This window comes from Berghia stephanieae, chromosome 2 (genome assembly GCF_034508935.2).
Source record: "Berghia stephanieae isolate SIO BIC M18660-M18661 chromosome 2, UCSD_Bste_1.3, whole genome shotgun sequence".
Taxonomy (NCBI): Eukaryota; Metazoa; Mollusca; class Gastropoda; order Nudibranchia; family Aeolidiidae; genus Berghia; species Berghia stephanieae.
Window position 1 is genome coordinate 46,701,322 of NC_088361.1, and position 26,451 is coordinate 46,727,772.

Sequence of the window (26,451 nt, forward strand, 5' to 3'; positions counted from 1 at the left end):
GTGGGAGTCAACAGACTTTGGCATCTTTTTGAGTGTTTTGGCATTTTTTGAGTCTTCCCCTGGCATTTTGTTGAAAAATAATCTGGCAACCCTGAGCCAATGTTGACGAAAAATTTTGAGACTAATGGCGACTTGCACGTGTGGTTATAAACAAGTAATATTTTGAATATTGTCTTACAGTTAGTATTCCAAGTAACAGACAAAGATGGTGAGTATCGCAGATAATTATAACAATTTGAATAGAGGATGATGGAGTGAAATTGCATTTTATATCAGGAGTTTATCGAGCAAGAAGTGCAATCAGAATCAGGTGGGGACTTGGATAGGCACTTTTTTGATAAAATTTTCAAACTCAAAATATCTTGATTTGACTCAGTCAGGGGGGTGGGACTTGAAAAAACATAAAATTTGATACCTTATTTGTTTCTCTACGACCTACGGTTCCAGAGTTATTTATATTTTTCTATTGAAATTTTTTATCAATTTTACAGAGAGAATCTGTGATCTCACTGCTGCCTCAAAACCAGCATCTCGCATCGAACGGGAAATTTTTTAGTTTTACAGTCAACATGGCCCACTTATTGTTTTCAGTAATTTTGTTTCAATTAAAAAATAAATTGCAAGTGTTAGGTATCATTTTAATGGTCAGAAAATAAGCTTTATTTTCATATAAATAATTTTCATGGATGGAAAGTATGGAAAAAATTAAGGATAAATGAAAATGGAAAAAATATGAGGTTTTTGTCCTAAAAAGTGGGGTTGATGGCGGAAACAATAAAATAATGAGCGAGTGTATCAATTTTGATGAAATTTGGCAGAGATATTCTTCAATTAATTGTCTATCGATGTATGAAGTATAATTAAAATGTATCCATAATTTAAAAAGTTCTTATAATTCAAAATTATAAATTTTTATTACATAAGCTTCTTGAGAAATACAATCAGGAATTAAGAATGAAATACACCGTTAGAAAGCTTGTTTTGTGCCCTTTATAATGATACCAAAGTTAGTCACATAGGTTCACAAATAACGCCATGGTGACCAAAACAGTAAAGGGTCAAAAATAAAGTTCCAAAAAACGAGTTTCACCTTACAGTGAGCCTATCGGCGGCCACTGGACTGGAGTTATCAAAGTGCCTAACTTGGACTTGAACCAGAGGGACTTAGACGTGTTGATGTTGACTGAAAATAATTTATGATTGAAACGGACAAAACCATCATCATAGGGCGATTTTCACTGTTTACATCGCTCACCAAATGGATACCAATTTGTTTGGGTTTGTTTATCGCATAGAAATGTGTAAACTTCCATACACATGTGGACCACTGATCCGATCAGCATTGGCAAGTGTTTGAAACCGAAACTCGGGACTTTGACTCCCGGAGCCGGATAGGAATACACGTGTGCTTTAGTTTTGAGTGAGTCAATATAGCTGCCATAAACGGAAGACTTTTCTTCGCTTCTAAACTAAATGGTCTGATTTTGAAGTAAAAAATGCTCTAAATTGACCTGCCTCATGCAGCAGGACTTGACTTGACAATCTCTTGACTGCTGTTACTGTTACTGTAAAGGCTGTCACTGTCATTATTCCCAGACGCCTGTCTGGGGATAATAAAAATTCGTTATCCCCTGTCTGGGGATACTATCCCCAGACGCATGTAGCAAGTGGGCAGAAAGATTTTATGCAAAATGCCAAACTAGGCGTGAAAAATACCAAATATTCTGGAAAAAATACTAGTGGTTGTGTCCCAAAACAGTTAATATATCAAGTGATATTTAACACAAGATGAAAGTAAATAGTGATCAAATGTCAAATCCAGCTCTTTTTAAAAAAATATTTTAAAGCAAATGGATCAATGAAATTTCTTTTGTTACTTTGATCTGAAAACGTCAAACTGGCAATTCGACTTTTTATTTTCAACCAGGAAGAAAGTTGTTAATCATCAAATCTGTTTATAGTCCATCAACCATTTAAATTTTCATTACCTACCTACCTGTTAACTTTATTGATCAACTCTTGTTTCTATAATTTGCTCATTCTGGCCACAATTTTGGGGACGACTGGGAATAATTTTTATGTCGCGGACAAATTCCTAGGCCATGGTGTTGTTCGCCCCAAAGCCCAAAACCCGCACCTGTTATTTTCCTGCCTGCTGCGCACAAGACAATAAAATACAATTTAGTATCACACGTCCACAAAACTAGATCCAACAACATATTTTTATTCGAATCAGAGATAAAAATAACTACCAAAACAAGGAAGCAAAAATGGTGGAAATATGTTTAGCTCATATATGAATTTAAAACATTCCGATAGCGGTGTGGATAGGCAGCTCAGTGGGTTAGGCCACCTTTCATTTTACTCCTTTTAGCTGCACAGATTCGACCCAGTCGCGACCCCCCCCCCCCCCCCCCCCCCCACACACACACACACATTTTTATTTTTTTTTTACTTTTTCTTTCTTTCTTCCCAATTGATTTTCATTGTTTTCACTTTTGTTCCAAGTTCCGAGCAAGAGATTTTTTTTAATCAGTTGAATTTTTTATTTCTCCGATAATATTATTTCATTATTTAATTTGCTCTAGATCTATTATTGTTTTTTTTTTTGTTTTGGTCAAATGATAATAATAATAATAATAACAATAATAATAATAATAATAATTGTAATATTTGTTATTATTATTACTATTACCATCATAATCATTATTATATTATTATCAATAATAATATTATTTTTATTATTAATATTCTTATTATCATACTATTACTATTATTATTATTATTATTATTATTATTATTATTATTATTATTATTATTATTATTATTATTATTGTTAACACTATTCCCTGCTCCGAGGGAAATCTCTCTTTTTCTTTTTTTTTTTATATTTTGACCTAAACCTTAGAGTTTTTTGTTTGCTAAACCTTTATGTAAATGTTCCGTTTCTGAGCATGAATTTCTTAAATTGTTTTTATTTTTAAAACAATTATTTTTTTTTTTCTCCTCTATCTGACCATTTGGTCGCTCTCTGAATATTTCTGTTTGTTTGCTTTTTAATTATTTATTCTTTTTAGACACTATTTGAGATCGGAGTGGGGACGAATATATTTGCTAGAAACTAGAAAAAAACAAGAGAGAGAGAGAGAGTTTAATATTTTAAAAAAGAGGTGGGGGGAGGATGGATGGGACATTTATTCCTTTCAACGTTCTGTTAAAAGAAGACGGAATTTAAAAAAAAAAAAAAAAAAAAAAAAGTGACGTTACCAGGATTCGAACCCACAACGTCGATTATGGTCAAACATCCAGGCAGACGACTAAACCATTCGGCCATGACACCCACTTCGAAGTTGACGCATATTGTGTATATGTAGTAACAACTGACTTTAATGTTGATAATTTTATGTTTTTATAGATATTTTATTAACTTTCCTTATTTCTATGTGCATCTGGAAACATTCCATGTTCTGGAATGTGGATAATTGTTTAAAAGAGCGGAGTTTCAAAGATGCGTCTGGGGATAGTGAAAATTCGTTATCCCCAGACAGGTGTCTGGGGATAACAAATTTTTATTATCCCCAGACAGGTGTCTGGGGATAATCACAGCGTACTGTAAAATGTTGACTACACACAAAGGTGGAGAGTGGAGGGGAGGACTAGAAATATGATGGTTATTCACTATTATTACTATTGTTAGTTATTCGGTAGCACTTTACAGTACAGTGAGCCTTATCAGTATCAGCGACCACAAGATTGACTGGAACTGGAGTAATCGAAGTGTCTACAATTTGAATGCAAAAGTGAAATGCGCTACACATTTAAGATTTAATAAACTTTTTTATGATATTATTATTGTTATTATGATACTTATTCTTGTAGGCTGTCATTATCCCCAGAACCTGTCTGGGGATAATGAAAATTGGTTATCCCCAGACACCTGTCTGGGGATAACGAAAAGGCTGGGCTGTCATTATCCCCAGACACCTGTCTGGGGATAATGAAAATTCGTTATCCCCAGACACCTTGGTTTTTTTTTTTAAAACTCTCTCTCTCTCTCTCTCTCTCTCTCTCTCTCTCTCTCTCTCTCTCTCTCTCTTGGTTCCTTTCTAGTTTCTAGAAAATTGTCATATTCGTCCCCACTCCGATCTCAAAAAGTGTCTAAAAAGAATAAATAAATAAAAAGCAAACAAACAGAAATATTCAGAGAGCGACCAAATGGTCAGATAGAGGAGAAAAAACAAACAATAATTTTTTTAAAAACAAACAATTTTAAGAAATTCATGCTCAGAAACGGAACAAAAGGAAAAAAGAATAGACTCGCACAAAAAATGAAAAGACGGAATTTTAAAAAAAACAAAACAAACAAAAAACAGAAGACGGAATTAAAAAAAAAAAAAGTGGTGGAACCAGGATTCGAACCCACAACGTCGATTCTGGTAAAACTTCCAGGGCAGACGACTAAACCATTCGGCCATGACACCCACTTCGAGGTCGACGCATATTGTGTATATGTAGTAACAACTGATTTAATAACGGATTTTCATTATCCCCAGACAGGTGTCTGGGGATAATCACAGCGTATTCTTGTAGGCTTGTTTTGTAAGACAAAACTAGAGCATTTTTATATAGAGCAGTATCCATAAACATGTTCAAAGTGCTTTTCAACAAGGTGTCCCTAGTCCTAGCCAACAGCAACACATAATATGTAAGACGAGACTTGACGTCTGTTGTTAGGCCTAGGCGATATTACAATATTTCTTTTTACAGAGACAACGTTGTTAAGGGCCAGGCACTCATTTTACACCCGAGTATGGTGAAAGAATGTAAGTGTAAAGACAAAGAGCCTTCTCCCAGTAAGTACTTTGGTAAACGTCCATTTAGCACTCCGGCATTGAGCTGATAAATGACCTAGTGTTACTCGATTTTTAGGACTTTTGAGTGATGGGTCTCGGATAAATGTCTGTAGATTTTGCTTGTTTATGGATGGATTGTAATGATTTATGTATCTTATTTCCTCCAGGTGAAATTACCCCCATCGTTTGATGCTGTTCATTTTAAATCAGTGCCAATTAGTTTGAAATTCAGGCATCAGCCGCAAATTGAGCTATGGTACGGTGACTTGCTCAAGGCCTCATAGTGCTGCAGCGGGTGATCGAACTTGATACCTTTCGAGTACAAAGCAAAGACCGTACCACTGAGCCATGCTGAGCATTATAATGATATAGGTATCATCGAGCTCATTCCAATTTGAATTTTTTTTTACCAAAGTACGAACTTCAAGGGCTTAACTATGCATTGCTCAGAGTGAGACTGGAACCCGGGGCCTTTTCGATCTGAAGGTGAGTGATACAACTCAGGGCCACATAGTCGCAAGGTATTTATAATCACAACATGCTTTCTGTTTATTTTTCAAATTAGAGCAAGCATCTGTTCATCTTGTATGAACATGCCTCTGGGTATGGCCTGTTCTCTGTCAAGGAGTTTGATGAAGTTGCCATGCTCTTACCTCAAGTTGAATCCAGTGTGACAGAAGTGAGCAAATTTCAATCTGTTGTACAGCTTGCTGCTTTCCAAGCATTTAGAACTGGAACAAATTCTTTGGAAAACATGAATGCAGTGGCGGCAGGTGAGTGATAATACCCAGGCATTAGTGTTAACAGGCCTGTAAATCTTCCGTCTATTGTTGGATTTCCGACAGTACGATTTTGCTCTTAAGTGCTAATATTTAAAAAAAAAAAAAATAGTAAAAATAAAATTCGTAACGTCAAAGAACAGAACCAATAAAAAAGAAAATAAAAAACTTTTATTTCGTTCCTCGATAAAAAATATAGATTTTATTCAGTTTCAAATGCCGACTTTAAAAAAAATAAATTTCATTTATCGTATCAAAGACAAAACATGCCGTCTGTCTGTTAGCTATAATATTATCATGCCACCTACACACTCCGCTGGACGTGGATGTATTCACTGCCTGGCTACTGTGCCACAGCCAGTGAGAGAAGGTCGCGAAGTTCGCGCGAGGCCTCTTCACATACACACCTAGTCAGTAAATAACGCATGCACAGAAGTGTGTCTCTCTATTTTGCTACTGACACACATCCATATCTCCAGTTCTTATTTCTCAGTCTCTATATTTTTTTGATTCCGTCCGGATGTGAGACGGAAAAAAAATAATGCGAAATAATTTTTTTTCTCGAAATATATAGTCTTCTTCGAAAGCTCTTACACGACCGCACCACTTCTTCTTCTTCTTCTTCTTCTTCTTCTTCTTCTTCTTCTTCTTCTTCTTCTTCTTCTTCTTCTTCTTCTTCTTCTTCTTCTTCTTCTTCTTCTTCTTCTTCTTCTTCTTCTTCTTCTTCTATAAGAATTAATCCAAATAAACGAAGGAATCAGCGTAAACATTTAACACAAACAGGAGTGAAGATACGCAGCTTCCTGTGTCAAGCACGAGATACCCATCATTCAAAAGGGTAGGAATTGTTCTCTTCCTTTCATTTTACTGACTCAGGCCTGGGCCCTCAAATAATTTGGATTTTTTTTTTTTTTTTGGCACCATAAAATAAGGACCCCATTATAAATAAGTAGGGGAAAATGACATGATTTGACTAGTCAATTGACGTGTCATATCTGTGTTGTGTCCATATTTTTGTCCTGTTGTGTCTATTTTCACATGTTCAAAAAGTTTCGACAATTTTTTCACCAACCATGTACAGGCCTGTGTTAAGTTTTCAGGGTGGCTACAAGTACAAGACCGTCATTGCTTCTTGATTCATAGACTGGACGCTCAAACAAATCTGACTTATCGATCTATCAAACGTCATTCCAGGGGGGGGGGGTGTCTTATTTTGAGTAGCCCCATTATTTTCTTTCTAATACTGGACAGTGGACCAACAGACATCACCAGTATCCTGAAACTTTTATATCGATTGGAGAAACCATGAATGCTGAAAGACAAAACTTTAACTCTTCATTTGAATGAAAAGATGCCGTCAAATGAAGGCTCTGAGCAGCCCGTAAGGGCTTCTAGGCTCAGAATCTAGAAACGCCTAAGATTCCAATTTTATCTTCTGTCACTGAGAAAGGTTGAAAAGTCTGGGAGTTTGATGCTATTGTTTTTGCTCATTACATGTTCTCATGTTATTTCAACTAGTAGTCATTGGCTGTCTTGAAGGATTTACTCCGATTTTTTTCTCCTTTTTAAACACCCCATCGTAATATGGTAAAACTTTGATTTTTTCCATCCATTATGTCTTGACCTAAACAGAAAAAGTTTATAAAATGCGAAACTGATTTTTAATGTTGTTGAGTGCAACTTTTAAAAATTTGTGGTACTAGGTGATACTCATTAAGGGATGCTGGGCAACTTTCATAAAAGTTATCAGATATATAGTAAATCTTTTAAATAAAATTTAGGTTTACCCCTTTTTATTTTATTTTATTTTTTTTTTTTTTTTTTTCTCCATTCCCAGACTCCTATCTTTTTTTAGTTTGACTCCTATTTTTTTTTTTTTTTTTTTTTCCAGCATAGTTTGGCAGGTATGTCTTCCATACTTGATTGTAATGTAAGCCTGTGGGTCTAGAAACCTGCGAGAGCTTCTTGGCTCAGAATCTAGAAACTCTTGCCTGCTTGTACTTGTTGTATTTGCTTCTTTCTGTAATTTATTTTTTTTAAATGTTTTTCACCCTTTTTATATTGTGCATATGAATGTTACTTTTTACTCATGCATCATTGCTGATCTAATTATCTGGGTGATGGTTTCTAAGCCGTGGAGAGTGACCTAAAGCAGAGAGGCCTGTCTCTCGAGGTGGTCTCAAGAATAGCTGCTGACATGATTAGGTTGAGATCCCTTGCTCGCCTCAGGTGCCAGGAGGCGTGGAGAGAATTGAGTGAGTGAATGATAGTTTTGATGGCAGGAACGTGTTGAACTGCATTGAAATTCACAAAAGTGAATGGAGCAAGCACTTAGAACCCGACTTGTACGGCACCTCTCTGAGCGGGTGGTTGGATGGGAGCATCACCCTTGAATCATATACCTATGATGTTCGCATGGTTGTACGATCCGATAGTGATGTCGTTTCTTCTTTTCTTTACTAGCCTATCCTGCTTCTTTGGTTTGTGATTGTATTTTTGACAGGGGTATTTTTTTTCCTGTAAATCCTCTGCCTGTTTGTTCTTGGTTATTTATAATTTAGCTTATGATATCCTTAGGTTATGATTTTGATTGACATTTGTACTATTTTTGTTAGATTGCTTGTTTTTTTGTTTCAGCGGTCTCTCATATAACCTCAATTGTGTTGGAAGAGACCTAAAGCAACAAACAAACAAACAAACAAAAAGCACCTCTCTGTCCGACTTTGAGAGGGACACTCCCTAATCAACCCCCAACAGTAGTTCCAAATGTTTGTTTTATCCTGAGACCCTACTCTTGATTATAGGAAAGTGTGTGTGTTTGTTGGGTTTTTGTTTTGTTTTTTTACATTGAATCTATATTTTGTTCGTTTTCTGTTTGTCTTCTTCGTACATATTATTGTCTACAACTGTCATGGATTAATGAAAATTTAATATATTCCTTACTTCTCCAGGAGAGGTGCATCCTGATCTTCAAGTATTTCTGTCAAAAGAAGTTCCAGCACCTAAAAAGAAAATACAGGTCATTCTTGGTGTCGCCGATTCCAAATTGGGATCTGCCATTTCTGAGTCGTTGGGTTTTTCTGTCCAACACACAGGAGTAGTCGTTGAATTGCTCAGAGGTTTGTCTTATCATAATTTTTTTCGTTTTCTTTTGTTTTGTTTTAATTTTAATATATTATAGACCTGTAAATTCTTAGTCAATTAACTGAAATCAGTCAATTTGTCAAATTCAAATATTTAAAAAAGGAAAGAAAGAAAGAAATAAAAAAAGAAAGAATTCACAAATCGTAGTCGAATGACCGTAAAATGATTAGGTGTGTTCCACAGCGCTACGCATAGCTCATGGGGACCGTTTATATTAACGATGTATATATTGCCAAGACAAAGCGACGCTTTTTATAAAAGGCGTGTCTGAACACTTCCCTGGGTATTTTCACACATCCTTCGTTAAATTATTTTTTCATTTTCCAAACCGTCGTGATCCCAACTGTACGCGGGTGGTTGGATGGGAGCATCACCCTTGAATCGTATACCTATGATGTTCGCATGGGTGTACGATCCGATAGTGATGTCGTTTCTTCTTCTCTTTACTAGCCTATCCTGCTTCTTTGGTTTGTGATTGTATTTTTGACAGGAGATATTTTTTTTTTTTTTCTGTAAATCTTCTGCCTGTTTGTTCTTAGTTATTTATAATTTAGCTTATATCTTTAGGTTATGATTTTGATTTACATTTGTACTATTTTTGTTAGTGTTAGATTGCTTGTTTTTTTGTTTCAGCGGTCTCTCATATAACCTCAATTGTGTTGGAAGAGACCTAAAGCAACAAACAAACAAAAAAAAAGATCCCAACTGTAGCCAATTTTAACTGAGCCACCGAGCTATAAATTTCACTGTTTCATCTAAGCCAAAATTGACCACATTTACCTGGGGAGTCTCAAAACTATGATAAAGTAAATTGCGAATGCCGCAAGTCCGTTATGTAGACATCTTCAAATCGAAAGTTAGGATAGATTGCTACAAGCACATTTCGATTGCCTCACGTTGTAAACAAACTGGTTGACCGTTTCTTCACTGATTGAGTACCTGATTATAAGGAACAATGGTAAGTAGCCTAATTAATTCCCGTGCAAATCAGGACGTTTTCTGGCATTGTTTTGCTCAAGCCCAAGCGAGCTTGCTGTTTTGTGGCGATTTACCTTCATTTCGATTCTTTGAATTTTTCCGCTATGCCTGCCGAAGTTTCTTCTTGATAATTCACTTCTACTTAATAATTCAGTGTATTGGCCTGAAGTCATATTTATTTAAGTTTTTTTTTTCTCTGTCATTTACTGATTGAAAATCAAGTTTGCTCATTGCTACATTATTCTAATGTTCTCACAATGGCTGAGCTGTTCGTGGATCGCAATTCAGACTTGTCGAGCATCGATAAAGATGCGAGTCCCGTGAGGAATAAATTCAATTGGTCATGGCTAGAAGTTAAAGATGATAATGGTGATTATTTTTCTATGTCAAAAAAATTCCAGAGGCAGGAATATGACTTGATGAAGTCATCTTTACCTATATGAATGACATGCTTATTTAGCATTCCTTCTACATCAAATTATGGCAGTCATACTTCCAGTAAGAAATAACACCCACTATTTTGATATATTGTATTTATCACTCTCCTCTCCAATGATGCCCTTATTTTTAAAAAAATAATTGAATCTTCAGTTTGTCGAAGAGTTTCAGTCAATTTTTATAGAGCTCATTTACAGGTCTAATATTAACATACATGGTTTATTATAAGTAATCTTTTTAAACCAGTGGTCATAGTTCCAAAACTTGTCAGTATTATTACCATTGTCAAAAGTTAGGGGGTTGTTTGACTGAGTTTGTAATGGCACATTTTCTTTATCTCTTTGTGTGTGTGTGTGGTACTTACTAATTTCTATGTTTTTTTTGTTGAATTGATTCCATATGGTTCCATTCATTGTATCCTTTGTTTTTCTATCCCAGGAATTAGAATCCATTTTCCACACTTCATCAAGGCTTTGACAGAAACGTCAGCGGCCAAGGCCCAACTAGGTCTTGGGCACAGTTTCTCAAGGGACAAAGTCAAATTCAACGTAAACAGGGTGGACAACATGATTATACAAAGCATCGGCTTACTAGACCAACTGGACAAGGATATCAACACTTTTTCCATGAGAATCAGGTACATCCTATACATCCTAGTTCAGGCTCTCCATTCCACCGCCAATGAAGTCGCACAAAAATATTTGGCTTAAATATGATTGAATCTTGTGTTAACATTTTTTCTCATTTCTCTCTCTCTCTCTCTCTCTCTCTCTCTTTTTTTTTTTTTTTTTTTTTTTTTTTTTTTTTTTTTTTTTTTTTATTGTGCATAATAGGCGGTCAACAGGGTCTTTTTTCTTGTTTTCTCTCCTTTTTTTTTTTTTCTCACCTTGTTAAAAAACCTCAGATTTTTATATTTTTAAAAATATGTTTAATGTTGATTTTTGTTTTGTATTTTTGTTTGTTTTGTTTTTTTTCCCATAACTCTCAAACATTCCATTATTTTAAAGCTAGAGTGAAAAATGACTGGGTAGTGCAATTTAAAATGTCCATTAACCCATTCTACTGGCCCACAACCATAGAAAGTTATATATCATTGTACTTGCCAATGATCATACTATCATAGTGGCATGTCTATACCACAATTGAAACCCTCTTCGAGACATAAATCAGATTTATGTGCTGGGGTAGGGTCTCAAAAAATTATCACAAAAACAACAAATTTCTCAATCACTAAGAGGGGAAAAATTCAGGTTAGGAAATATAATCAAATATCATTTATTTTCCAACAAACAACATATTTTGCAGATTATTTATAAAATTCATTGCAAATTTCCTGAAAATGAGTATTTGAGAGGGTTTTAGAGACAAGCAAATTTTCTGGAAAAAAGGGGCATAATCCAGCATTATTTGACATAAAAGAACTTAATAGCCTTTTTGTTTGTCCATAATGTCATATTTCTTTTATGGTTGAGGAAAATAATGACCATAACACTTGAAATCATACAGCTGATTACAAATATTACATATTAGTTCAATATTTGCGTAATATGAGTCATATATATGTGAACAAAAAATATCACCAAAAAATGACTTTTTCAATTTCATATTAGTTTGCTTTACTTCAAATGAATGATATTGACTGATTAAATGAATTATACGATTCATTTTACATTCCAGAATAGTAATTCACTCACAAATGACATATTTATTCCACAAAACTGCACTTGAAAAGGCATTTGATTTTATAAATCAGAAGAATAATATTTGCATTTTTTGAGAAAAGTCACTGTAAAATTTGAAAACCATATGGCAATCTTCCACAAAAATAAATAAATTACAAACTCAAACTTCAACACATCCAGCATACAATAGACCAGGGACAAGTTCAGGCCAAAAATGTGGGACAGGGGTTGTGGGACCAGGATCAAGGCGCACTTTCTTGGGTTTGGAAGGGCCAGGAATCTCATGAGATGGAATTTGAGAACTGAAATGAGATGAATTTTTTTTAAAGATTAAAAAAGAATTAGAATTGCAAAAACAATTTTAATAAGTCAAAGGTAAACCAAATAAACAAATATTGACAGTTTGACTCAGTCCATACACAAAAGTAACAAAATTCAGTATATTAACTGTTTGTCATTCTCATGTTCCCTATGAACCCATGACATTCTTACCTTCACTATTTGTGAGCCACATATACTAAAACATTGCTTCATATCAACCATTTGAAGCAATAAACTAATCATAATTTCTAGAATGTCATACTTCAAAAGTGCATCTGCATAGAGTATAATAATATGATTCCTGCTCACCTTTCGTCATGACTTCTTTTACTTGTACTCAACTTGCAACACCAGGGATACGAGTTACATCTTCATAATCCTCATCTTGTACTTGGATTTGGGTCTCACTGCGTTCAAAAATAAATAAAAAAGAACAAAATTCTGTTAAAAGCTGCTCTCACAAAATATCACAATCTTCATTTCTAAAAGTCAGAAATAAAAATAAAGTTGTCTCACTTGTTGAAATACTTGGCTCTCTACTTCTATTGTCAGCCATGTTTGTTTACATTTTTAGCTCACCACTTGCCCAACTTCCATGCTTCGTAAATGAGGTGAAAAGTGAAAAAAAAAACAATAATAACTTAATAGAAACTAATAAAGGAAAGAACAGGGTTCGAGGGGATGTGCGTTTTTTTGACTTGAACATGATGTCAGAGGATGTAATTGTGAAAAGTTGAGAAAAATACTTACTCGTCAGGTTCGTCATTCGAGTCCAGATTTGGTAGTAGGGCAGGTCCCCATCAGGCATCATATTCTCGGGAACAGCAGCATAATTTTCGTCATCACTGTCTTCATCCATATATAAGATATCGTAGACCTCTTTTTCGGTATAATAAGTCGTTGTAAAATGTATATAATTAGTTTATTTTGAGTAAATTTGTGAGTAGAGACGACAAGTCGACTGTCAAAACAAGATGGCGGAAGTCGAGTGACGAACCGAGTTACTGACACAAATACTTTCATATTTCTTGTGATTTAGGAGGGGAAAAAATAAAATATTCTTAGATATTTTGTAGTTTTTATTGTATAAAATTAAGTAAATTATAAAATCGCCATTTGGGGGCATATTATAAAGCGCACTAAAAGCGAAACGAGAGGGAAAAAGGGGGGCGTGTTCATCGATCACCGGTGATCGAAATCTCTATTATGGGACGTGTGAGAGATAAACAATTCAGGGATTGATATTCCTACTACTACTTTCCAGAACTTGTGAGAATTATGAGCCATATTATATTGTGTTACGGTGATGCTGATTCTGATGAGGAATTTTTTTTTTCCCCAACAATTTAGGGAGTGGTATTCCTACCACTTTCCAGAGCTTGTGAAGATTGTCAGCGATAATTATATGTATGCCCGCACTGCCACGCTTGTTGGAGATCGTACGAAATTTGATCAGTCGAAAGAAGAGGAGTTGGAGTCCATTTTGATGGACAGTGCCATGGTGAAGGCTGTTTACGATGCATCCAAATCATCCATGGGTAAGTCAGCTATCAGGACTCCAGATGGACAATTGCCTGTATATGTAGTGTGTAAATCAAACATTTTGGATGGTATTGTGTGTATTTGTTCAGTTTTATTTTATTTTCTCCCTTTTGCAGCTGTTTTCTTGTGGTGTGACACTCGCCTTTGAATCAGAAGATCCTGAGTTTGGATCTGCTCTGGGTGGTGCATAGTTGAGTCCTTTGAAAGGGCTTTTTACTCACATTCACATTATCTCGCCGTACTCAGTGGTAAAATTAGTATCTGGCCGTTAAAAGCATTGTCTCTGTCAGAAAATAATTATTTTTGTAATATCGCCAAACAGGCGCTATGTCTTATCCTACATGTTAAGTATTGCTTTGAGATTGTTTAGTGGATGTTAGCTCAATAGAAATATTCAAGTTTTTTTGTTTTTTTTTTGGGGGGGGGGGGGGGTTAGTTACGATACTGATTATTTGACAACGCTTCATATTTCATTATTCAATTGCAGCCTATGGTGCAAATGTGAAATAACATCAAAAAGAAAATAAACAGCTCTCTTCTTATACTGATAGTTTCTTTGTCATCAAGTTTGTCCAGATTCATGTTTTGTTTTCTTTTAAGCTGTGATGATTTTGTGTCCAAAATTAGTGTTACTTAATTTCTAAATGTGGATTTTAGGTTGGCATATCCTCTGTTCTTGAAATTTAGATTTTTATTCAAAATAAGTAGATAGAATTAATCTGAAGCTCTCTTAAAACTCTCAGTGCGAAGTGAGAAAAATATGTCAGTGGAATATAGTCAAAACTATTTGGTTCCTTCCTGGAATTTCATTGATCATTTCTTGATTAATTTCTTTCACTGATACTGTCATTCTATACATGCCTTTCAATAATTTAATTTTGTTTATTTTCCATTTGTAATTTAAAAGTAATGTGTAGTTTGAAGAAATTCAATTATTTTTTATGAAGCTTTTCTCGTGGGAATATGTTTTTCCATATTTAAATTTATAGTTTGTTTGAAGGTTAAGAATAAATTATGAAAATCATTGTGATATTCACAATTTGTCAGTTTGTTTGGGGGTTTTTTGTCATAATTTGTAACATGTATTGTGTATTTCATTGCTTTTTTTTTTTTATTTATAAAATCAATAAAGGTATTGACATTGGCACAGTCGATTTGATAAATATTCAGATGTTTGCAAAGCGTGTCATCAGCCTGACGGAATACAGACTCACCCTCTCCCAATATTTACAGACAAAAATGAAGAATATTGCCCCTAATCTTGCGGCTCTCATTGGAGAACAGGTAATTATTTATTAACCTGTACACATATTTGTAATGCTTTTTTTCACCTTTGTAAGACTATGCTTTTTCTGTCAGATTGTATATTTTTTTCAGAAGAATCAAATCTTAACATTTTAATGTATAGTTATTTTAATTCTGTTTCTCATAAGGTTTCTTAGCGTTCAACATGCTTTATGCAGTATATATTTTAACAATTAATTGTTTGATAGATTTAAGGGATTTTATTTGCATTGCTTCATAATTTTTTATTTTTTTTACTTGTCTTGAAATTTCTGAAATTTTTCACCCTCACAAAATTGACACAAAAATATATCCAATGCTTCTCATAGGCAAGCAATGAAATGATTGAAGAGTTACATATTCACTCTTTTTGACCAACAATATTACACTTTTTCTTCTGCACAGAGTATATTTTGTTGATATTTTCATCAACTGTTGATCCATGTTTGTTTGAACAACAGTTTGATAAATAGAATTATTTTTTTAAATTGCAATCTATTTATCTGTCTTTACGTTTTATTTTCCAGGTCGGTGCTCGTCTTATATCACATGCTGGAAGTCTAACCAACCTGGCCAAATGCCCAGCATCAACTGTACAAATCTTAGGGGCGGAGAAAGCTCTCTTCAGGTATGTCATTATTTTTATGGTATGGTTTTTATTACTTGATTCACACGTGCTACACTTCACATGTCAAGGTTGCAAATTTTCTGTATATTTACAGAATTCGTTATGTTAAAAACCCTCAGTTTATTTTCCAGTCTCCTGTTAAAAAGTAAGTATATTATGTCTTTCTACCAAAGTTCAGCGCTTAGAAAGGGATCGATCAATGTGTTTGCATAAAAGTTCAGTTAATTTTTGTCTCCTGAATTGGCAATCCTGACATGTATACATTTTGTTCTTTTTGAGTCGTAGAATGGGATCTACTTTCTTTCATCCCTTCTTTTTATCTTCATCTTTTATTTTCTTTTTTTTTAATGTCTGAGGTTTTGAGAGATGGGGGGGGGGGGGGGGGGGGATTTGTCAAATTTTATGGAAGCATAATGATGTATTTCTTGATGAAAAAACGAATTACCACAGCATTTTGTTCTAAATTAAACAATATGTGAAATATAATGGGGTTTTTTTGTTTTTTTCTTATTTGATGTAATCTAGCACATATCAGAAATATATCTGACATGATTTTAGTGACAGTGTCTCCTTGTATTTCCTTTAAAATTGCCAAATTTGAAATAGTGGATATCAAAATCTATATGAAGACACTCCCTGTATTTAGATGTGCTTCAAATTTTGGTATACGCCACTCAATGCATTTCCAGAGTTGCCTACTATTATATAACAGTCATAGAATTATTAACATTTTGGCTCCATTTTCACAACTTTATGAGCATCTCTAAATCATTATTATTGAATATTTAAGTTGATGCCAGATTACATAATTATAAGAATTTTTAAGTGTTATTCATTCCTTGCGAGGGTAAAATGTTGATTTTTTTTTTTAAGTTAACTATAACGACTACAATATTTATCCCCTAAAAAATTACAGATTTTTTCATTTTCAAGTAGGCAGATCTACATTTTGATTTGACAACATTCTCAATTTCCAAATCTTTCCATGTAGAGCATTGAAGACCCGAGGAGCGACCCCCAAACATGGTCTGATATTTCATTCCTCATTCATTTCTCGTGCCGGAGGACGAAACAAGGGGCGGATTTCAAGATACCTTGCTAACAAGTGTTCCATAGCATCAAGAGTTGATAACTTTTCAGGTAAATTTTAGGGGTTTTTTTTTTTCTTCCCTCCTGTCCACCGAAGGTCTTTGGGTGTATTAAGACCTATCTTAAGAAACTTGGGGACTTCTTTGCAAGAGGGTTTTCAATTTCATGTTGGTAAATGTCGCATTTGAGTATTATTTAAGTAAAATACACACCATTTCTGTCACCGTATCTATTGTAGAAATACACAAAACTGTGTGTAAGCTTTAAAGTTTATTGATGCTATGTGTTTATATCAAATTTTCACAACACCCGCCAGCCAGATATAATATACCAACACACAATTTTATGTGTAACCTTTGTACGTTTATGGTTTGATCAATATTATTCAGTGAGAACAATTCACTAAAGTGGCTGTCTAAAAACAAAGAGCTGAGTGGCGTCAATTTCATTCCTTCTATAGTCTCAGAGTGAATTTAGTAAGAAGTAATTACCCAACTGTAGAGAGAAAACTGCGAAAACCTGGGCCAGATTAGGTTATTTTACAAACAAACATTATGAGCGACGGGTGTTTACAGACACAGCCTGAAATAGATAGGCCTCGTCTACTATTAAAACACAGTTACAGACATTCCCTGTCTTTGTATTTCAATCTTGGCTGTGATTCTATTCAGGGGTTAAGTAAATGATGCAGTTGATAGCATTCGATGCTATGGAAATTAGGGTAGACTCTAGCTCCATATGCCCGATGGCTCAAAAGGACATTAAAAAGAAAAAATTGAGAGAATATGAGAAAAAAACCTTTTCCAATGACTCCACTATGAGTCACTCAGAGCTGGACTCAAACCGTGGACCTTCCTGTCTGAAGGCGATTGTCATTCCACAAGAACGCATAGCCACAAATAGAAATTTTAAAATTTTGCAGAAATTGTTGGGGAGGGATAAAGTTGTGTTTAAGAGCATCCAATGGAGGGACTTTTTTTAAAAATTATTTTTAGTTGAGGGGAAGCAATGCAGACTGTGACATGAAGAACTGAACAAGTATGTATGAAAGGTGCCACACAAAGCAAGAAGAAAAAAACCATATGGCACCTTTCATTCACGCTTGTTCAGTTCTTTATCTTACACCGGTGCCTGCTCCTTAATTTCTTAGACTTTGTGACATGTGTGATTGTTGTTTTGTTTTTTTTCTTCTTTCTCCACAGATGTTCCCACGGCAGTCATTGGAGATTTCTTAAAGCAACAAGTTGAAGATAGGCTCAAGTTTTACGAGACTGGTGAAAACCCTCCAAAGAATATAGACGTCATGAGACAAGCAGTATCTGAAGTAGGTTTTCTCTCTTTTATTTCATGGGAACTATTCTATTATTGTCTGAAATAAATCTTTCTTTTTTTTTTCCTTTCAAGACTTTATTTACTGGGATGTAAATCTTTCAGAATTATTAGTATTTCCTATTTTTCACACATTTTCCAGTTATCCCAAACTCTTTAATATTTCTTAATACCTCAATACCAACAACTCTCGTGATAAGAGATAATGCTTTACACATAGAGAATTTGTAGTGTGTGTCCAATTTCAGTTTACTGAAACACTTGAGGAACACTGCTGTTGTGTTAGTTACGATTATTCGTGTATTCAACTTATTTCCATGACATCTTCCGAATTTTAATTCAAAAGTACTAAGGATTGATAGCATCCGTCCTATCCCCCCCCCCCCACCCCATCTCTTTGTCTTCCTCTTTTTGAATGCTTGTAGGTTGTTGAGTCTGTCTCCAGTTTCCTTTTTACTGATCCTGAAATGTCCTTAAATTGTTTCGTGTGCGTAAAAATCCTGGAAAACAAACGTATAGGCTGATTCATTGCTTCTACTAACATTGAAATATAGTTCCATACTAAATTTTGAAAAGAATGTAAATGTTATTGTTTTATATGTAATTTATTCCGTCTACTTAAGTGTTGGTAGGAGCAATTTGGAGGAAGGTTTGCGTCACGTGATCTCTTTTATGCAGTGTTGTTTTCGTGTTGACAACTTCTCATCTATTTCATTGACAAGGATGTGTGCCTTTTTTACTATCTGTTGTGTTTTAGAATAATATCATATGTTTATACAAGATAACTGTTATATTTTGTGTCGAAGGCAGTGAGTGTGTGTTTCATTCATTGCAACTCTTTTTGTTTATTCTTCTTACAGGCTGCTGTTGCGAAAGAAAAGGCAGCGAAAGCCCTGCGCAAACAAGAGAAAAAGGAGAAGAAGCGAAAACTGAATGATGAGAGTACCATGGAGGTTGACACAACCATGGACGAGACAACAAATGGAGTGAGTCCACCAGCCAAGAAAAAGAAGAAGAAGAAGGCGGAAGAAGAGGATGAGATCTCAGAAATGGATACAACGCAGAATGAGACCCCAGCCAAGAAGAAGAAAAAGAAGGAAAAACAGAATTTGGAGGAAAGTATGAACACAACGCAAGAAGTGGATGATGCTGGTGGCGCATCGGAAAAGAAGAAGAAGAAGAAGAAAAAGAAGCAAGCAGGTGAGGGTGGGGAAGATTCCTTAGCTTTATCATCACTCGACACAACGGTGGACGATGAATCTGGAAGCAAGAAGAAAAAGAAGAAGCAAGCTAAGGAGAATGGGGATGAATCGATGGTGACATCAGCCTTGGACACCACAGTTGAAGAAGATTCCGGAATTAAGAAGAAAAAGAAGAAGAAGCAGATGAAGGAAAACAGTGACGAATCAATTGTGACTTCCGGTTTGGACACAACAGTCGAAGATGATTCCGGAATTAAGAAGAAAAAGAAGAAGTCAAAAAATGTTTGAGTAATTTTTTTTTATGTTAATGGAAACACTAACGAAGAGAGTGGTTCTTCGAAACTAGCTAAGTCTATTTCTCATTTTCTTATTTTTTAAAAAATTATTTAGATTCTCTCTCTGCTGAAATTTTTAAACTTGATTTTAAGGATCAATTGAGACCAAAAAATTGCTTTGAATTCAAAATACCAAGGGGAGATTCAAGGGGAAATAACTCTGGAATTGGAAAAGACGAGGATGACAAATGACTAGTTTTTGGGAAACCACTTTTTTTTTAAATCTCGTGTTTAAAGAATGGCATTTATTGTAATGCGGAGGTTATTGTGAATCCTTTGGTTTTGATAGAGATGTTGCTATCTACCAGCCAAGCTCTTTTCATTTTTTATATATGATTTGTAAGTCCTCAATTATAGAATGTTACTGAATAGTGTCAAGTTACTTGAAAGAGCGACTTTTATCAATGTTTACAAATGAATAAATTCTTATCTACAATCTGAAATAATTCGTTTTCAACTTTGTTGTCTGGGGGGGGGGGGGGGGGGGGGGGGGGGGTGAGGCTTGACCTCTTGTAGAATTATCAGATCCTTTGGCTATCTAGTCTTCCACTTCCAGCCTTTGTTGTCTTTTGGATGAGAGGGGGGATACTTGCCCTCTTGTGGATTTGTCCGGTCCTTTTATTATCTCTCTCATACATCTCTCTACATACTGTGTCGTCTGAGAGGTTTTTTTTTTTGTATTTTTGGAGGGGGGGGGGGGGGGGCGACCTCTTGTGGATTTATCAGATCTACTTGTTATCTCGCCTGTATACAGACTTTGTTAGGGTGGAGGATAATGTGAAGGCGACGAACGAGCACGGCGCTATATTAGTGACAAGGCAAGGAGCAGGCACTTATGTTGATAATAACAGAAAATGAAGTAGAAAAGTGGCAGAAGGCAATAGAGAATAAAAATTTCGCGGCGTGATGCAACTCCACTGCCTAGCCGTGAGAGAGTTGACTGCATAACATCCCTCTCACGGCCAGGCCGATTTATATCAATAAGGTCGTGAGTTCGAGCCCCCATCGCCGCGAAATTTTTATTCTCTATTGTCCTCTACCACTTTTCTACTCGCTTCATTTTCCGTTATTGTCAACATAAGTGCCTGCTCCACTCAACTGTACTGTAAATTACGACTCTGTGTTGACTTTCTGTTTGTGGTCGTGTCAGTGTCAGGCTGAGCGTAGGCAAAGTGCTATACAAGGGTCCCTGACCAACAGCAACACGTAACATGTAGAACGAGACATGATGTCTACTGGGCGATATTACCATTTTTCCGACAGAGACAACACTGTTGACGGCTAGGTACTCATTTTACAACTGAGTGAGAGAATGTGAGTAAAGAGCAGTAATGCCAAAACTCCGGTCTGGAGCAAAAAATTCCGGGTTCCGGGCAACTTCCGTCAAATTCCGGTGAGGTCAAATTGCTCCATGGACACATTCCCCCTCCAACCACCACATCATCATCACTGCCACTAGAATTACAACCATCATCACTACCACTACTACTGCAGCCATCATCACTACTACAACCATCACTACCACTACTACTACAACCATCATCACTACCACTACTGCTACAACCACCACCACCACATCATCATTACCACTACTACTACAACCACCACCACCACATCATCACTACCACTACAACTACAATCATCATTACCACTATGACTGCAACCACCACCACCACCACATCACTACCACTACAACTACAACCACCACCACCACCAAGGACTAGGACCTTCCGATCCAAAGAGAGTGTCATACCATTAGACCACATAGCAATACAAAGCCTGACCCTGACCAAAACATTTCGTCAAAAGAAAAGTCCACAACAACAAAAGAAAATCAATCGCGAGTAGCATTGAATAATTCAACCATTTGTTTCCTTGAGCGCTACTTACACCTTACTAGGCGTGTGCATTAACCTAAAAATGACGTCCTAGTGTTAGGCTATGTGGTCTTGTGGTATGACGCTTTCGGATCGGAAGGTCCTGGGTCGAGCATCGCTCGGCGCATAGTTGAGTCCTTGGAAAAGACTCTTTACAGAGACGCCAACTTTAGATTTGGCCCACAGGAGTTTCAGACACCACTCGTAGGAATTTCAATGCCGAAAGAGGAATATCGAGCAGCGCATAGTTGAGTCCTTGGAAAAGGCCCTTTAGTCACATTTTTTTTTTTACCGTTCAGATGTAAAATAAGTCCCTGGATGTTAACAGCATTGTCTCTGTACGAAAATAAAATTTGTAATATCGCCCAACAGGCGTCATGTCTCGTCCTACACGTTAAGTGTTGCTGTTGGCTACGGATCCCTTATAAAGCACTTTGTACGAGATCAGAATGATGTCAATAGCCTGCACAGTGCAACCGTAGCCATCGTTAGCTTATATCCTGACACTAAGACCCATATTTTGACGTCATTTTTAGGTGGACCGCATAGTGAGTTGTCTTTAATAGTGGTCAAGGAAACAAGTGATCCATCCCATTGGTTGAATTGTTGAAGTTGAATACAACTCACGATTTGTTTTCTTTTGTGCCCAAAGACTTGTCATTTGTTGGTCAGTACCCGGATACAACAAAGTTGTCGGGACCGACGTTATAAGGTCTGATGAATCTTTCCCGTTGTGGAATAGATAGAATGAAGTTGACGTCACTCAGGTCATTTCATTATTGCTTTTTGCCATCCGCGTTTATGAGTAATTCTCAATAAACTGTATTAACCAGACCATAAACGTTCAAGGTTACACAGAGTTTTGTGTGTTTGTCCTTTATTCTTCCGGATGACAATGTTGCAAGCTTCTTAGCCAAGCGCATACTATCTATACAAAAAAAAAAAAAAAAAAAATACCCCTCAGCAACTCTTCTTCTCCGTGAGTTACATTGGCTTCCTGTGGAAAAAAGAGTTGCCTATAAAATTTGTACTGTTGTCTACATTGAGGTCAAGCAATGACCAATCAATCCTTGTCAAACTTAAGCCATTGCGTAAAATAGGTGAACAATCTTTTCAATTTTCGGCCCCCCATTTTTGGAACTCTCTCCCATCACACGTGAGATGCTCGGATTCGTTGGCAACGTTCAAATCCCGCTTAAAGTTTTATCTTTTTACGTCATAATGTTGCAATATTATTATCATATTTTGTTGTTGTTAAATTGAATTCGTATCACGTTTCCTTCACACTTGTCTCACTGTAATATGTTTTGTTTTATATCACTGTAAAGCGCTTAGAGCCTGTGACAACGGGGTAAAGCGCTATATAAATGCCATTTATTATTATTATTATTATTATTATTATTATTATTATTATTATTATTATTATTATTATTATTATTATTATACAGGATACAATATTACGTACTATTTATTATGAATACACACAGTGCAAACCCCCCCCCCCCCCCCCCCCCCCCCCCCCCCCCCCCCCCCCCAATATCAGTAATGCTAGAAGTATAATATATTGTTATTATTCTTTCTTTCCTTCATTTTCCTTTTCTTTTTTTTTTATTTTCAAGTTCGCTCTCCTGTTGCACATTTTGCAAAAGTATAGATAGAACGAAGTTGACGTCACTCTCACTCATGTCTTTGTTATTGTTTTTAGCCATCCATTTTTATGAGTGATTCTCACTAAACTGTATTAACCAGACGATAAACGTTCAAGGTTACACAGAGTTGTGTGTGTTGGTCCTTTATTCTTCCGGATGGCAATGTTGCGAGCTACTTAGCCAAGCGCATACTATCTACACAGGATACAATATTACGTAATATTTATTATGAATACACACAGTGCAAGCGCACACTATCTATATATTTTGCGATTTTTTAAAATAAAGCTCCAGAATGACCTTTCGAGTTCAAACACACGCGAGTGACCTTTATGCCCTTCCTATACTAATACAGGACCATTGATTGATTTATATCTCTATTTGAAGCCTTCCTGTGATAGGGTTGATCTGCAAACACGCCCTTTGTTGATTGTTTACATTTCGCTCTTTTTATCTATAGATAGTATGCGCTTGGCTAAGAAGCTCACAACATTGCCATCCGGAAGTATAACGGACCAACTTACAAAACTGTGGAACCATGAACTTTTATAGTCTGGATAATACAGATTAGTGAGAATGGCAAAAAAAAAAAAAAAAACAATAACAAAGACCTGAGTGACGTCAACCTCGTTCTATCTATTTATGTCACCACTAGTGTTTTACAGCGCTTGCAACACATTAAGGTCATATCAGCGCCAGTAAAAAGGAAGAAAATGGGTTAGTAAAAAGTTCTAGAATTACAATTAAAGCACCCAAGAAAGAGTAAGACAAAGGGGAACTGGTTCAAATAGGAAACCGATGTACAGTGTAGATTCCAAGAGCACACGATCAAAGTCTTTAGTTTGAGATCACCTAATAGTCTCATCCAGACACAGGCACTGATCCCCACTTAGAGGAATACACTGAAATGTTATATTTGAAAATAAAACATAATGCAGTGCATAACAGAGAGATGATTTACAAAACAAAAAAATATCATCTCCCAAAACTCTAACTCTAACTATACATTTGACTGTTTCACTCCCAGCCTGGGTATCCGGCCAGGGCCAGGACAAAACCAAGTACATAATCTCATTCCAAGACAAAAACAGAAAGCATTTTGGAAAACAGATATAGGGGGATAGAAGACACAGTAAGTATAATATGCCTCCCAAAATGGGCAGGAACCCCAGCCACCCCTAATAGCTAATCATAGATTTTACGTTTTAAACCAATTTCCACTAATTGGTTCATCACGATATATAACCGTTAAGATCATGGGCCACAATTAACAAAGACGGATAATACGTACGTTTTTGGTTTCCCCTTTGTTAATAAAAAAAAACGATGAATGAAACAATAAAGACGGATAAGAGATGCGAGAATGGCGTTGTTGAGGTGAATAGTGATTCGTTCATCATGTTTTGTTGACAAAAGGGAGTCCCGAAACGTCCACACAATCTGTTTTCGGATTGAAGCTTTCATTCCATGTTATAGATAGAATGAAGTTTACGTCACTCAGGTCTTTAGTATTATATTTTGCCATCCGCGTTTATGAGTAATTCTCACTAAACTGCATTAGCCAGACTATAACGTTCAATGTTACACATAGTTTTGTGTGTTGGTTCGCTATACTTCCGGATGGCAATGTTGTGAGCTTCTTAGCCAAGCGAATACTATCTATAGAAACCGGGATAAACCCCAACTCCATGGGCCTTGTGGCTCTGAAGGATTTAGCACTTGGTTTGACCCGACAGGATACCGGATCGGTACGGCGGGTCACATTTATTTGAATACTGAGACATGGAAAAGAAATAAATCTCATGGATAGTGGAAGGGGACGATGTGGTGTCTTATATTCTCTTGTGCAGCTATGTGGTCTAGTGGTATGACACTCGCTTTCAGGTCGGAAGGTCCTGGGTTCGAGCCTCGCTCGACGCATTGTCGAGTCCTTGGAGAAGGCTATTTACTCACATTCTCTCACCGCACTCAGTTGTAAAATGAGTACCTGGCGTTGTATCTGTCCAAAAAAAATGTAATATCGCCTAACAGGCGTCATGTCCCGTCCTACATGTTAAATGTTGCTGTTGGCCCGGGACCCCTTGTAAAGCGCTTTGAGCACGTTCAGTGGATATTTCGCTATATAAAAGCTCAATTTTTTAATATATATTTTTTCGTTGTCCGACATATCGTATCGTATCGTTTAAGAGCTAATACGTTCAAAAAACATTTAAATGCTCTGTGTAACTTTTATGTATGGATCTCGATACAATTTATCAATTCTATAATTAGTATTCAATGTCAATTAATTGATAATAAAATATCTAATACATAAATAAATGTCATATTCAATATTCGTAGTATGATTTATTCTATTTACATTCCTTTGGCATATCTTGAAGTCTCTAGTCTACAAAACGTATCCATGAGTAGTTTTTTCCAAGAATGATTATAACCGATGTGCATTTATATTTTATTTGCAGGTCTGACAATTTCTTATGGGCTTATTGTTTTAATATTGTTGTAAACTAAGAAATATTGCAGTGCCCTCCATACTTAAGTCACAACAAGATCTTGACAGCCTAAAAACTCTGGCCCAGAAAACATGGATGGAGACAGCAGCTATACTCATCGACTATGACTGAATCACACAATTCTCAGCAAGCGTCGTTTGGGCTTCGAGGCTTACTACTCCTACATTCTTGTAATGGAAATCTCAAAAAATGGTGCAAAATGTTGTCCATTACAACAATGTTAAACTAGGCCCATGAGTGGCTTCGGCTGTCAGACCTGCATATATATACACGTCGATTATAACATATTTCCAAAAAAAAAAAAATAAACAATTAAAATGAATAAATAAATAAATACAACAGTAACACAGTGCCAAAGCAAACACAGACAAGTGCCAACTATGGAACGTTTTCAAACACTTTCTCAGTCAATACCAGAAGCACGGGGGTAAGTCTGAAGGGAATTTGCAAAGATATTTGCCTTCCAAAAACATTTTGTCCCACATTCGTGAACCTTCTATACCACAAAACGTGTCCTTAGACAGTTTTGTACAAAATTTTTATAACAGCTTCATATATATATATATATATATATATATATATATATATATATATATATATATATATATATATATATATATATATATATATATATAAACAGCAACTGAACTGTACCAACTATGGAACGTTTTAGTCTCAAAAATTTCAACAATAGAAACAACACATAAAGTCTGAAGTAAATTTGCAAAAAGATTCGCAAAAACGTTTTTAAAAGACGCCTATTTTTTTCTTTGTGTTGTTTTGAATAATTAAACGAGTAAGCGAAGGG

At 35.8% G+C, this 26,451-nt stretch overlaps 1 protein-coding gene across 1 annotated transcript; it reads left to right on the forward strand.

Annotated features, from left to right (window-relative positions):
- Window positions 1-84: 84 nt before the first annotated feature.
- LOC144965018 (nucleolar protein 56-like) lies at window positions 85-20,050 on the forward strand. The gene is made up of 10 exons (XM_078899876.1): window positions 85-208; window positions 5,419-5,626; window positions 8,584-8,751; window positions 10,631-10,829; window positions 13,546-13,733; window positions 14,870-15,021; window positions 15,549-15,649; window positions 16,641-16,789; window positions 17,941-18,062; window positions 18,928-20,050. Exons 1-10 carry the CDS (start codon window positions 206-208, stop codon window positions 19,555-19,557), a joined length of 1,920 nt encoding a protein of 639 aa, XP_078756002.1. The 5' UTR covers window positions 85-205; the 3' UTR covers window positions 19,558-20,050.
- The last annotated feature ends 6,401 nt before the right edge of the window (window positions 20,051-26,451 follow it).

Coding starts and splice junctions, on each gene's coding strand:
- LOC144965018 (XM_078899876.1), top strand. Junction 8,752..10,630: donor AGTCGTTGAATTGCTCAGAG/GTTTGTCTTATC, acceptor TTTCTATCCCAG/GAATTAGAATCCATTTTCCA. Junction 15,650..16,640: donor GCGGAGAAAGCTCTCTTCAG/GTATGTCATTAT, acceptor CTTTCCATGTAG/AGCATTGAAGACCCGAGGAG.